This window comes from Chaetodon auriga, chromosome 21 (genome assembly GCF_051107435.1).
Source record: "Chaetodon auriga isolate fChaAug3 chromosome 21, fChaAug3.hap1, whole genome shotgun sequence".
NCBI classification, from domain to species: Eukaryota; Metazoa; Chordata; class Actinopteri; order Chaetodontiformes; family Chaetodontidae; genus Chaetodon; species Chaetodon auriga.
In genome coordinates this window covers 10,164,182-10,177,988 of record NC_135094.1, presented here as the reverse complement: position 1 = coordinate 10,177,988, position 13,807 = coordinate 10,164,182, and the positions used below count along the sequence as shown (strand labels likewise).

The following is a 13,807-nucleotide window of genomic DNA, read 5'->3' as shown; positions in this document are numbered from 1 at the left end:
CTTTTAGCGCCTTTTCCTTTCATCAGCGTTTGACCTGAAAGCGAGTTTCCCGGACGGAGGAGAAGCAGTATTCTGAAAGTCGAGCTCTTATTGCTTTTGTTCCTCAGGAGCAGAAGTCTAATTGATGTTTGTGAACACTTGGTTTACAAATGCCTTGAATACTTGATATTTGTCATTAAAAAAAAAAGAAAAAAAAAATCCATTTGGCTTGATTGAATCATTGCAAAGTGTCGCTCACAGAGCCGTGCGGCGGGAAAACACTTGAGGCCGAGACATCACCGGGAAGGTTGAAAGGGTTTATTTCTTAACAGCTTCATGGCTTTCCTGAAACCAGACGTGTTCTAACACTTCTACACACACACACTGTCTAGAAAGGAGGACAGCGTCGGGTTGTTGCAGAACCAGTTTTCTAACATCTCGGTCGCTCCTCGGAAGCACCAACACTACAACCGTCAGCAGAGGTGAATCACCGACTGCGCTGTCAGACGAAGCTGTGACAGTGTGCCGTCAAAAACCAGATTTAAGGGACTACACGGTTACATTTGAAATGAATTGGCCATGTGCAACACAATACTCTGGATTATCAAAGCACTACATCGTACACCACGTGATTAATTGGGGACATTTCTTTAAAAAAAAAAAAAAGTGACACAATAAACATTTTCACCCCCCGGTGATTGTGATACTGGTGATGCTTGTGACATTAAAGGCTGTGAATAGTGACAAACTGCAGAGTCAGAGCCGGTGCAGTGGACCGTGAGCTCAGATGTGTTTGCTGCAGCTGGATCATTCAGATGACACCAGCTGCTGAAACTGTCCCAGGATTGTCTGAACTCTCCGATATGTTGATGACAAATGGCAAGGGGGCATAAATATTCCCATATACTGAAATTACAGACAATTTGTAGAACATATTCTGCATTTATGCTGAATCTAACTTTCATAAAAATTGGATTTCACAATGGACACAAATTTCGGTGGAGGGTCAAAGTCGAAACGGGGAAAAGTTCAAAAGTGCATTTGGGGTCAAATGTTGCCTTTGTGTATATAATGAGGGGACAGTGTCCTGGTGAGGCGTCCTGCGATGTGAGCGTGCCTTTGGCCGACTGATGCTGCTCGTTCAGCTGCTGAAATGGTTTCACCACTCACATGTTTTTCTTAAAAACATACATTAAAAACATCAATGATGTGATCCGTAAAAGAATTCATCATTTTTAATCCCAACACTTAAGCTTAGCTGCATTAAGGCTTTTTTTCGTTTCTAAATATATATATTTGAAAAAAAAAAAAAAACAAAAAAACATAACACTGTTTACTAATAAATGTAGGCACCTGTAAAAAAATAAACAATAACTTTAATACTCATTATACAACTCTGACTGACTGAGGTGGCATCACTCGCCATTGCTCTTGGCAAGCTCATCTCCCAATCACTGTGTCTCTGTGTCTCTATGGCGACCAGCAGCTCATTGGCCGGCTGGCCAGCGCATGCGTCTGCCTCAGAGGGTCTGATTGGAGGGTTGAGGCAGAGAGCCGCTGCCCTCGTAGTCCAAGGTGAGGGGCAGCGCCGACTGAGGCAGCACCTGTAGTACCAACCCGACACTCTGTGGGGTCCTAGTCTGTGTGGTGGGGGGGCTCCCGCTGGTGCTGGCCTGCACCTTGGGCCTCAGTGTCCGCGAGGAGAGTGGGAGGTAGCCTTGGGCCTGGAATATGTCCTCTTCTTCGAGGTCCAGGCCCAGGTCGAGACCCTGAGGGCCGGTCTGCTCTCCGTGGCCCAGGCCAGGCTCCAGCTGGGCCTGCAGGCTGTTGTGAGTACGCAGCAGGTTGTCGTGTCGTGTCTCCAGCTCCGTCAGTCCGTTCCCGCTGAACGTCTCACCTTCGATCTCCTCCAGCTGCGCCCACGTGTCGCTCCGGGAGATAACCCCGTCTCCTCTTGGACCTGATGATGATGCCGTCACCGGGGACGCAACAGACCCCCTCGGTCTGTCTGTAAGCCTCTCAGGAAGGTCGTTGACAACAGATTCCAGTTTCCTCTCCAGTGTGGGCCTGGGTGTGGGTGGTGCTGGTGGCGTTTTGCTGGGGGCGGGGGTGGTGAGGCGAGCCTCCGTGGCCAGGCCAGGCCAGACGTGGCCGGCCGGGCCCAACTCTTCTCCGCTGCCCTCTTCAAGGCCTCCACCCCCGGCCCCGGAGCCCAGCTCTGGCAGGGTGGTGTCGTCGAGCTCATGGGTTCGGTTGAATTTATTTAAAACGTGTCGCAGTGCAAATATATTATCTACATCCTTCTGGAAGTTGGCCCAGTCGTCTGGGCTGGGGCTGTAGTCAGGCCTACATTCATAAAGGCTTTCGTTTATGCTATACAGATCCTCCAGTCCCTGCCAGTTCACCTCCTCGTCTGTCAAGTTGGGTAGTTTAACTCTGTCGTCCGTCCCATACTGGCTGTGTGCTGCCAAAAACAAAGAACCAGAAGACTGTAAGAACATAGAGTAGAAGGAAGAGTTTACTCAGACACCATGCAGTCATGCCCAGCCTCCAGCTCTCACTAAAGCAGCCAGCTCCATGGGGTTTGAGACCCCAAGCAACATCCACACACACACAGTCACCCACACACCTCAGAGCTGCATTCGATAAACTAAACAAACACAGCACCCACACTAAGCTCAAGCCATGAGTAGTGCAAACACATGCTGCCTTAGAAATTCACATTAGACAGACAGACTGAAAAGAAAAAACATTTAATGATCCATCGTTACAGACTAACACACTGAGCTGCACAAGAAAAATGCAACGGCTTAGTTAACAATAGGCCTGCACGGGGTTGAGATGCAAAGTCAGGCAACCTGGAATAAAAGAACTTAAAAGCAGAGGAAACAAAAACAACAAAACAAGAAGATGCTCAGGGGAAAAAAAAGAAGAAAATGAGCTGCTGAATGGTGTATCCCCAGAAAAAAAAAAAAAATCCAAATGCTATCAGAAACAGAGGCAAACAACAGAAGATGGCAGTGAAAGGCTAAATCAGAGTCGGGCTCAGTTTGATGTCTGCAGGTAAAAACTGAGGAAGAAGAAGCATCAGTGGCGCTTTAGGCCGGCTTTCCTTGTGAGATCAGCTTTCTTGTAACTACTGCAGCTAGAGAATGGAGATGGCTTTGACGTAGGCTTAGGCACTCACAGGAAGGAGAGGCTTGGTCTCCTCTTTGACCACTTTCGATGCTGCTGTTGCCTGGTAAGCAGGTGCCAGAAACACAGGTCAAGAGGGGCAGAGGTCAGTGGGGGGACAGAGAGGTCACAGCAACTCAAACGTCCACTCTACCACAAGCTAATGGCCATGAGCAAAATGAGAATGTACACTAGTGTGATGATGGCTGTTGATTTGTGGATATGGCTGATATGGCATGGAGGGTGGTATTAAAGGAGTAGCTCCACATTTTTTTTGGGAAATTTGCTTATTTTTCCAACAGAAGATTGATGCTACTCATGTGTCTGTACGGTAAATATGAAGCTGCAGCCATGAGGCAGTTAGCTTAGCATAAAGACTTGAGGCGAGGGCACAAAGCTAACCTGTAAAACCACTAATTGTCGTATTTGCACTCCAGTTTTCTTAACGAATTAGCTTTCGAGGTTCTGCAGAGCCAGGCGAAGCTAAGCAGCTGTTGACTTAAGCTTCATATTTAGCACATGGACAGACGCCAGAGAGGAGCTGCTCTTCTCGTCTGACTCTCGCGCTAATTTCCCAAAACGTCGAACTCCTCCTTTAAGCTTTCATGTAGAATGTGATGCATGAGGGGGGATGATACAGTATCATGCATTGTCATTCACGTGCACTTGATGCTTCGGTGGGTCTCAGGTAGAAGCACAGATTCAGCCTCTTCCCTACATGACTTCTTAATTCTCATTGAGCCATGCTATCATCAGGAGAGCTAACAAAAAATAAAAAAAAGGATCTACTTTGAGGCTAAGTTTGAACAGCTGCTATAAATCTTGCGCTCTCAAGCAAAAGGTTTGGAAATATGCAAAATATTCCATGTTTAAATAGCTGCAGGGTGACGTTACGCGGCAGATTAAAGTGAAGACAGGTGGTGTGCACAGAGGTGACAACAAATGAAGCTGCTTTAATGAGAAAAAAAATGATTTGTTAGCGTGTCCCCAGCATGCAGCCACAGATTAAGCGCCAGCACTCCATGGACGGATGTATTAGTGGGAATGAGGCAAATTCGGCCCATGCAGGTGTTAAAGAAAAAGCCACTGAAGAGAAACAAAAATTGGTGGATACCTGTGTGGCTCATAGCTTCCTCCATCTTTACCTCCTGATCGGAAAAATAAAAGCAATCGATTGTTAATGCTTTGATTCAGGGAGATACGGGAGGGAGATAAATAGATCATTCACACTGAAGACTCCTTCATGCACAGCTGCTACTCCCTAGGGAGAAATGCAATTATTGGATGATCAGAACGAGGACGGGAGCAATCAGAGAGAGGAGAGGTTTCGGATTTGGAAACAGGGGAGGAAAGTTCGAAAGGTCGCACGATCGGGCTGGGTGGAGAGATGAGGACTGAGCAGGATTGAGTGGTTCTGTGAGGTTTAGGGTTCAGCGGGGTTTCCCCTTCAAAGCGAAAAACACACAAGGTTATCCAGTGATAATGACGCTTAAGTCACACTCCGTAAATAAGTGCAAGTAGCTGCTAGATCCATTTCACCACACCGGTTTAGCTTTAATAATCTATCCCTCCAACAAAAACATCACTTGATGTAACCGCAATAGCAATTTTCATTGGTTCACGGCGCTGGCACCGTACCCGAGCGAGGGCGGCCAGCACAAGTAAGAGATTTTAGGCTGCTATGTGACATGTGTTGGCACGGCTTTGACAAGTTCAGCATGCCAGCGCTGAAACACAATCAGTTTTCTCAGAGCAGCTTGGCCGCCCCAGTGCTCCACTCTCCAGCTGGTAATTACACACATTAACTTTTTATCCGCGGGACATAAACAATGCAGCCAGTTCATGCCACACACCAACCTTACAGGCTTTGGTCATCGCGGCATTACTTATTAACTGCCTCCGTCGCTGGGATCGTCTGCGCTGTGAGGGTGCCCGGGCCGCGCGGTGGTCGTAAAAAAACATATTGTGGCTGATTATAGCGGTGATGCATGACGGGCTCAAATAAAATGACAGCCTCAATTGCTGTGATGATAGCATCCTCCAAATAATATCTCTAACGCTGGGTGAGTCACAGAGGGGATGATAGCCAGAGCGAACAACTTATTTTTACTCTAAAATACTAATCAAAAGGCTAGAACTCAGAATATGTGAAGGGGGAAAATATCCCGGCAGAGTGGAAGGTCCTGGGCTGAGAGAGAGGGGTCGGAGTGTGTGTGCGTGTGACACACAAACACACAAACACACACACACACACACACGCGTGAACACACATCAACAAACAGCACATATGACTCGGTGATGATTCCTTGACCTCCACCTGAAATTTCAGCATATGTCACTGAGTAGATTGTCCCCAAACACATGCAGCATGCAGATATGTGCAAACACACGCACACACGCACACACACACCACAGAGACTGAAGCAGATTCAAAAAAACACAGAAGACTGGACTGAAATGTAACCATGCAGACGCTCATATGATGATTTCAGCAACAAGGATTCTTTCAAGTCAAGCTACTTCAGATTTAATCACCTGTTTACTTCTTCTGTGTGTGAGCTCTGTTTCAGTCATTGTCGGCATCACAACTACCACTAAACCCAGTGTGACATCCACACAGCTCAGGACAGGTAAGCAGGAACAATAAACAGGCTGAAAATCAGCTTTTTTTTTTTTTTTTTTTACCTGCATCCAATCCTTTTGGACGAGGGTTACACTGCTTGTAACCTTGACAACTCCTCATCTCCATCAGCTGGGCGTGGAGAGAGTTCAGCACCTCCCGATCCACTGCATACACCGCGTTGGTGAGCTGCACGGGTGGAACAAACACACAAAAAATGTTTCAGTGCTGCAATATATTCGCACGTTTGTCCGTTTCCAACATAATTACTAGTTTCAGGATACACGGACCAATGAAAACAGTTGAGGAGACACAGACAGGAAGCAGGACGGTCATTAACAGCTTGAATGACTGCAGACAGATGTTCACCCACCTGGTAGGGGTCACTGTTGAGGTCAAAGTACTCCAGGAAGCCAGTGGAGAACTCGCAGAACAGCGTGTTGTGTGTCTCGTTGATGGTTCTCAGGCACCAGTAGGTGTTGTTGTTGGAACTGGTGCATGCACAGAATCCACCCACTGGACAGTAAAGACAGATGTGTTGCAGTCAATTCAACTGCGGCTGCAAACAAATACCTTAATAAGAGCTTACAGATAACAGGCTGAATACGTACACGACCAGAGGGGAGCGGTCTGCCAGTGGTCATTGTTGTGTGTGAAGCAGGTGAGGCCCGGCAGGCTGCAGTCGTCTCCCTTCCTCTGCCGCTTCTTCTCCTTCCGTTCCTTCTTCCTCCTCCGGATCTCGTTGTACAACTGAGCCTTCACGTCCATTTCCTGCGCAGCTTCCCTGTTGCGAAGAAACGCGAGGAAATTACAAACCGGCGGGATGCAGAGATGACATCAGCCCCCCGCCCTCTTTAATGCCAGCAACCACAATGGTGGAAGATGTGGAGGGGGACTTCCAGAAGGCACCGCCGATGCCAGGATGCGACAGTCTGTTTACTTTCATGTTTAAGCTCTCACTATGTCCAATTTTCTCCGGGACGACATTCTAGCCACTGTCCCCCTCTTCCTCCCCGCATGAACACGGAAAAAAGCAGCTGCTTTGTATTGACACAATCTGTTCCCGATGTTTCCTGGTGCAAGTTGATCACTGTGTTTGAGGGATTGACTGATTTCCTCCTCTGTTGAGTCATTCTATCTTTCCATGCGACTCAATCACTTCCAGACACACACACACACACACACACACACACGCACACACACAAAATAGGTCCCTGGCCATACATCTGCTTTGTCATTTAAGCTCAACCCAGGGACCAAACACTGAATGAAAATGTCTACATGACATTCTTGCTTTAGGAAGCCATTTGTTTTTTTGCACCACAGACCTCACAGAACAAATACAAAGCACACACACACACATGCTGGACTGGTCATGTGGGAACTACCATGATATCTAAATGAAGGTGAGCTGTATGTTTACACCTGACATGCAGAGACCATGCAGATATTCAGCAATGAGGACAGAAATGTACAGTCAAACAGCATCATAGGATACAACATTTTGAAGTGATGGTCAGTATCAATGAATGAGGACAGTGGTGACACTAAATGGGGCAAACCGATAATTAAAGGGGAAGAGAAACTCACTTAAACGGATGGAGTTGATCTTTCCTGCTCTTCAATCTCTCTGCCTTGTTTCTGTCTCCTTTGCTATAATAGCTGGTTTTATAAACAGAGAAAGAGACTAAGGACCAGAAAGAACACTTTTTTTTTTTTTTTTTTAGGCGTGGACTCCAATAGGGTTTTGCATGAGGCCTTAAACAACTACTTGCATTGTGCATGTGAATAACATGAAAGAGAGAAATGAATTTTGGAGGTGAGATTTAAATGACTAACCTCCTCCTGCCGCAGTCGCACTCGTCTGGTCGCGTCCGCTTCAGGTGGCCTCTTACCTCCCGGAGGTTTTTGATTTTGTCTTGAAGTGCTTCAATCTGGAATTAAATATGGAATAAATCTTTTATCAATTATGACCAATCCCTGACCGCTGAGAAAATGAGTGACCTGACGCCCGGTGCATCGCTTACGTCTCCTGGCACACTCACCTCCTGGTCCACGTAGCTCTTATGGTCTTTCCAGGCTCTGGAGGACTGGTAGATTTCTCTTTCACAGTGCACGCTGTCATTCATCAAGATAAAACACCTGAAACAGACGCAAGAACACACCCGTCATACACCTCTCCTCCGACAGACATATATGCATGTGAGAAGCGAGGTCATTTTAAGGGACGCTGTCTCCTTACTTGTGGGTGACCTTCACAGAGTTTGGGTATCCGACAGCATTGGTATCATCCGCCAGCATTTCCTCTGAACCGTCATCCGAGCCCAAATCAAACTCTGGGTCCTCGGGGCTGAAGTGACGCTTCGAGATGACGCGGCGGCGGACAGCTGACTGATCGTCTGCTTGAAGGTCAACGTCATATATCTGACCCTCAAACTCCACAGACAGAGACCTTGTCGGCCGGGTGTGGACAAAACGTGGCTGATAACCTATTAAAAAAAAAGAAAGAAGTAGAGTTTAGTCTGTATATTTATTCAACTGACGATAACTCCTTATTTCAGTGTTCCTGATCAATTTAAAACCCCACTCTAAGTATTAATTTTGGGACATTTCTGGAGTGCATCTTTAAGGATCATCAAAGTTCATATTTCAGTTGCACCTTTTCTAAACAACACTAGAGGGCATCACACCACTCAAAACCGACAATCTCAACAGCGCACACACACGGCAACATCCACAGGACTAATTGCAGGACTTGTTGCAGGATGTTTGCTTTTTCTGTGCATCTGTCTCCCTTTACAGCATGAATAATCCATGACAGGGAATCAAGACTTGAGCCTTTGCAGACTTCTTCTTCTCTGGTACTAAGAGACAGACATCAATACAATGTGAGTTAAGAAAAAGCTGCACGTCAACTGAAGTAGCCTGCCTGATGCCAGATCCCCGACTGAAATAACCACAATGATCCCACACACGTGTACATCCAACCCTCCATCACTTTATACTCTTATACCATATTGGATGGAGAAACAAAAGGTTTATGTGCACTCACGCTGGCCAGATGAGAGCTGGCGGTGGGAGCGGCGGTCCGTTCTGGACGGTTTGACGGCAGCGTCCCCACAGTCGCAGCCCCTCTCTCTGTTGTCGTAACTGCTGCGGGGCTTCAGGCTGCGGGCCCTCTTCCTGGAGCCTTCCTTTGAACTGCCTTTACACTTCTGTATCCTCCACTTGCCCGTGATCTCCTCCACACAATGCCATTTCTGTCAGGAACAGTGGAGAAAAAACAGAAATGAACCGGGAGAAATAATATTCCCTTCATGTAGTTTTCTCAGTCCTAACTTAATTTGTGTGTCTGGATTTCGAGAAATCAGAACAAACCAAAGTGTCCTTGATGTGTGTTTTTTCAAGAAACCTCCTCATGTTATTTAAGCAATGAACAGATTTTCTGGCACAGCTAATAAGCACTATAGATGTTAACAACATGAACAACTTAATCCCAGACAATGCCTCTGTTTTGCTGCGGTTTCAGAAACTCCTTGTCACATATATATCAGGCAAATCTCAGCCTGTGGGACAGAATGACTTTGAAAAGCAGCAGGAAAGATAAACCAAAACGACCACATGAGATGAACTGGGCCTGTCTGGTGTCTGGAAAATAAAGCGGAAACCCCTATCACTCTCACAGTGGGTACATCTGCGCCAAGTGCGTCACCAGTCTACTTGTGTAAATACATATCCACGCGTTTGTCTACATCCTCTGTGTCTTTCTCAACATCCATTCCCATGAGGCAATGAAAGCAGAGGCTAATTTCTGTGGGTAGTACCGCCGGTTAGGTCTCATATAAATGGAAGAGACACATCTGCAGGGCACAGCGCAGATGATCAGTGGTGAGTGTGGGAACGTGGGTCCAAACAAAAGGCCATAAGGCAGATCAGGTTTCTTCTGGCTCGTACAGTGACGAAGAGCTTACGGGCCCAACGGAGCTGTTATATCAGCATCAAACAAGACGCGAGGGAGAGGGTGAGAGATGTATCGTCACTCAGGGATGAAAACGATCTCTGTCTTTCTTTATCCTTCTCCCTCGCCCTCCCTCCTGTGAGCACTTTTAAAGCACAACAGTGCCGCTGCAGCAGCAGGAGAGCAGAGACAGATGAGAAACCAACAAGGAGGAGAGGTAGGAGAAAGTCACGTACCTCCAAAAAACTCACTAACAGAGGTTTCTCTGCATCCCTGGTGAGTGAATTTAGCGTACTCACAACAGACCCATACAGTTATCACATGATCAATTCCAAAGGACCGCAAAAGCTCAGTGACAAAAACACAAGACAGGCTGTGCTCTTAGAAAAACCTTGTCTGTCTGAACCCAAGATCATGTGGTCATATTCAAAAGGGAGGCTTTCGAAAACAAAAATTCTATCATCCTAACCTAAATTGGGGTCAAGGCTAGTTCAATGTCCTCGTTGAAGATACATTTAACTGTTTCAGTAGAATGATTCAGTCTGAGGCGAGGTTTATGTTTGACAGGGAGGTGAGTTGATCTACACTCTTTATTACGCGTTTCCTCTGCGCACGTAACCAACAGGGGATGAGGAGCTGGAATGAGACAGATTAGATAATACAATGTGTTTGTATCTGAGTTTAAATACCATTCCACCCTGTAAGAAACACTCAACGGCTCGCACATTTCAGGCTGCTCACTGGGAAGCCATGTTAAATCACGCCAGATGAGCCATTAATACATCTTATGCTTCATGCTATGCAGCCACATATTATGATGTTTACTGTAAATGACTACATTTCTGCACCTTTTGTGCACTGTTACAGGCATGCGCACATACTGTACCCACAGTCTCACATGCATTCACACGACACACGCTGCTGAGCTCCACTAGAATCGCTCCATTGCTGTCTTTAATAACTGATTGTTACACACACACATTTATGCGACCATAAACTGGATCTGGACTGCATTAGTCAGCTCCTCAGAAACTCTGCCCGTCATTTAACGCTACCTGAAACTTGTAACAATTTGTATTGTTCTGGTCTGTGTGCTCCAAGGCCACATACTGTAGCACTTGGCTGTTGGTCTGCCAGAGAATTAATGGGCACAGATGAAAGGGAAGTACCAATGCACCACAAAGCAGCGCGAAAGGGTCCAGCTATGAACCAACTGATGTGCTGCAAATGACTATTTCACTTGTGGCTCTGTGGAATAGTTCAAGAGGCAGCACGGAGGTCGCCGCAGGAGTGGTACTCATTACTGTTAGAACAGAACTGAAGGAACTTTAATCGGTGGATATCAGGGGAACTCATTTCTGCTCACAAAGGTTTGCAGAGTGCACATGGGTGTGTTTGTTTTACCTGTCCTGGCTGTTCGCAGGGTGTCTGGTATTCGGCCTGCTGGCAAGTCTCTTTGACCTTCTTGTACTTTGGAAGGCTGTTGGTGTGCTGCGTGTTCACAGAGTCATCCTTCTTTCGCAGGATCTTCCTGCACAACAACACAAGTAAACAGAATTAAGAGGGAATCAGCATCAACAAAAGGACTTATTCAGGGGAGTCAATAAACTATTAAACTATTAAAGTATTACTCAACGTAAGTGCGCTGAATTAAAGTTTTATTCACTTTAAGAGTTTCCTGTTTTTTACTTTCTGTCAGGGCCAGTCCTGTGTGCGACTCATGGTCATGGCCAGTGAATGGATAAGTTATGTAGCGTCTGTGTTGTGCCAGAGGGTCTGGGCATGGAGCTCAGCACAGCCTCACACCACTGCTCAGCTCCAGGCCAAGCTGTTTGACCTTGGCTTGGCATCACGTTCTACTGCACTGCCCCCTTCTCCTCTGCTACCACCACAAGGCCTGGCTGAGTCTTTGCTCAGGCCATGCCAACCCCCCCCTTACCCCATCCCCTGCTGTATCCCTAACTCTGCCAACACGGACTGGCTGCTCACGACACACAGACAGAATGACGGCGACAACGCAGCAGAACAACCTGTCCCCTTTAAGAGTAGGCCTGTTGTTGTGTCGTCCGATCCCGTCCTGTTCCAGGGGAAGAGAGCCAATGTTCACACACTGGCTTGGCTATGGTCTTTAGCCTTTAGCCAAGGGTGATTAAAGAGCTAACAGTTGTTGTCGATGTCACACCCCGATGGCTGCATTACGTAGATGATTGGATTCCCAAACAACGCAGTGAGTCCCAGCTGCCAATCAGCATTTTCACAGGCTCAGTGGTACAGTACTGTAAGGTCATGTGAGGATATTAAATCACAGAGCGTATCACATGACCGGTGTGAGGACTGTACAAAAAAACATTAGCTACTGTGTATGCGCTGCTACATCTGTGCCTGAGGAACAGAGTGAAAGGACTGCGGAGGCTAATCTCAGCATTTAGAGACAAGCGCACAAGCAGACAGCCTCTCTAAACAGTGTGGATTAATGGAGGAATGGATTAAAAGAGCTAAAGCCGCTACGGGTCAGAGGTCTCACTCTCTTCATTTCATACACAGCGGCCCCACAGACGGGGCGAGTTCTTCTGTCACACAAACGTATGCCAGCAGGAGACTCATCTGCGTGTGCGGCAGCAGAGCTAACCAGCGCTTCTTTTATACTCTTGGAGACGTGTCTGCAGATGTTGACATGTCGCTGGCAAATGAGCAAATTAGTGGAAAGGAGATAGGAAGGCCAAGGCAGCTATTTTGAAAAAAAAATAGGGATTGTGAGGAAATGACAGTGGGGGAAAAACAGCAGCTGTACGGGAGAACATGACATACTGTAATATACAGTATCATTACACATGCTGCCAGCGTAATCTGGCCTCAACCAGTGTTACTGCTCTCTCCCTCTTCATTTTCCTACCACTGCCCAATGTCTTTCCTTTCTTATTTACTTCATTTTAACCTTTTTTCTTTTGCTCGGCCGCCTGCGTCATGTGAAGACAAGCTTGATGGGATTATTTCTCTCCAAGTTGTCAGGTTTCTGTCAGTGTACCTGTGGCATTACCACAGCTTAACATGTTAGGTGAACAAAAGCTTGCTGTCAGATTGGAGGTATCGTTTTCTGCAACATGTATCTGGCGGCAGAGGAGAGGTTAAATAGGAGACCTCACAGCGTTTGCGAGAGAGCATGTGCTGTACGCGATACATATCACAAAGGAAAAGTCTAGGGGAACAGTCGGGCCTTGGCTGTAGCGCGGCTGCAGCATTCCATGGTGAGGGAGCTGGTGACATGTCCTCTGAGTGGACTGAGTGTGAGCCCGCTAGCCATTCCTAAGGTAACATCATCCTGAGCCTGGCTAGCCTTTGTTTATTTAGCGCGTGTCTGGCTCTACCATCTCTACTGAAATGTATCTTCCGTCTGTCTCCGCTAGTGCAGGAACAGCAGGCTGATTCAGGTCTAGGGCCCCGATCATGTGCTCAATATATGCAAGGCCCCTTCAGAAGACAAAGACTCTGCTTGTTTTTCTTGTAACTGATCAAATGGCCTGGTTACACATGTGTCAGCGCCTTTTGCGTGAACTGTCATAATTTGCCAGCCGCTTATAGCTTTACCAAACAACTTTGAATATTTCAACCTCTTCCACCGCCACTGCCTTCCAAGCCGACTGTGGTCAGGAAATGTCTGTCAGATAACAAATAACTGAGGAAAGCGGCTGTGTTGCTGGATGAGGGAACGTGCCTTGAGACTTGCACATTTCGGGTTCACTGAAATGTTTTGTCAGGTTTGTGTGACACACAATGTTCTGCAACGACACGGATGTGCCTGTGGTGTGGAAAGGGAATAAAGAACCCCAGTTTACCCTCGCTCCACCAGGAATGTGTCCCTCCAGACTTTGGGTTTCCGGTTGGGTTTGAATCTGGAAAAAACAGAGCGCACAAGGTTTGTAGAATTCATAAGGCCTATGCACTCACCATCAGCTACAGTATGTCAGGTATGCAGCTAGCCAACATTATGTTGATCATAGCAAGCTTGAAACCTTGTGGGTTCAAGGGAATGGTGTAAATGCTCTTTGGGAATTAAATAGGTTATCCCAGTTCAGCCT

At 46.8% G+C, this 13,807-nt stretch overlaps 1 protein-coding gene across 4 annotated transcripts in view; it reads right to left on the bottom strand.

Moving 5' to 3' along the window:
• Window positions 1–282: 282 nt before the first annotated feature.
• sulf1 (sulfatase 1) overlaps window positions 283–13,807 on the bottom strand; it is a 35,638-nt gene continuing 22,113 nt past the window's right edge. The window contains exons 9-21 of one of the 4 annotated variants that reach the window (XM_076761226.1): window positions 13,565–13,621; window positions 11,136–11,262; window positions 8,826–9,033; window positions 8,016–8,262; window positions 7,819–7,915; window positions 7,613–7,707; window positions 7,364–7,435; window positions 6,385–6,557; window positions 6,147–6,289; window positions 5,839–5,962; window positions 4,268–4,301; window positions 3,167–3,217; window positions 2,291–2,443 (exon numbers count right to left, since the gene is read on the bottom strand). In XM_076761226.1, coding sequence (XP_076617341.1) covers window positions 2,410–2,443; window positions 3,167–3,217; window positions 4,268–4,301; window positions 5,839–5,962; window positions 6,147–6,289; window positions 6,385–6,557; window positions 7,364–7,435; window positions 7,613–7,707; window positions 7,819–7,915; window positions 8,016–8,262; window positions 8,826–9,033; window positions 11,136–11,262; window positions 13,565–13,621 — 1,462 coding nt within the window. In that variant the 3' untranslated portion in view covers window positions 2,291–2,409. Of the gene's footprint in view, window positions 2,444–3,166; window positions 3,218–4,267; window positions 4,302–5,838; window positions 5,963–6,146; window positions 6,290–6,384; window positions 6,558–7,363; window positions 7,436–7,612; window positions 7,708–7,818; window positions 7,916–8,015; window positions 8,263–8,825; window positions 9,034–11,135; window positions 11,263–13,564; window positions 13,622–13,807 lie in introns of all 4 variants that reach the window. The other 3 variants (XM_076761228.1, XM_076761227.1, XM_076761229.1) reach the window with 3 other exon arrangements.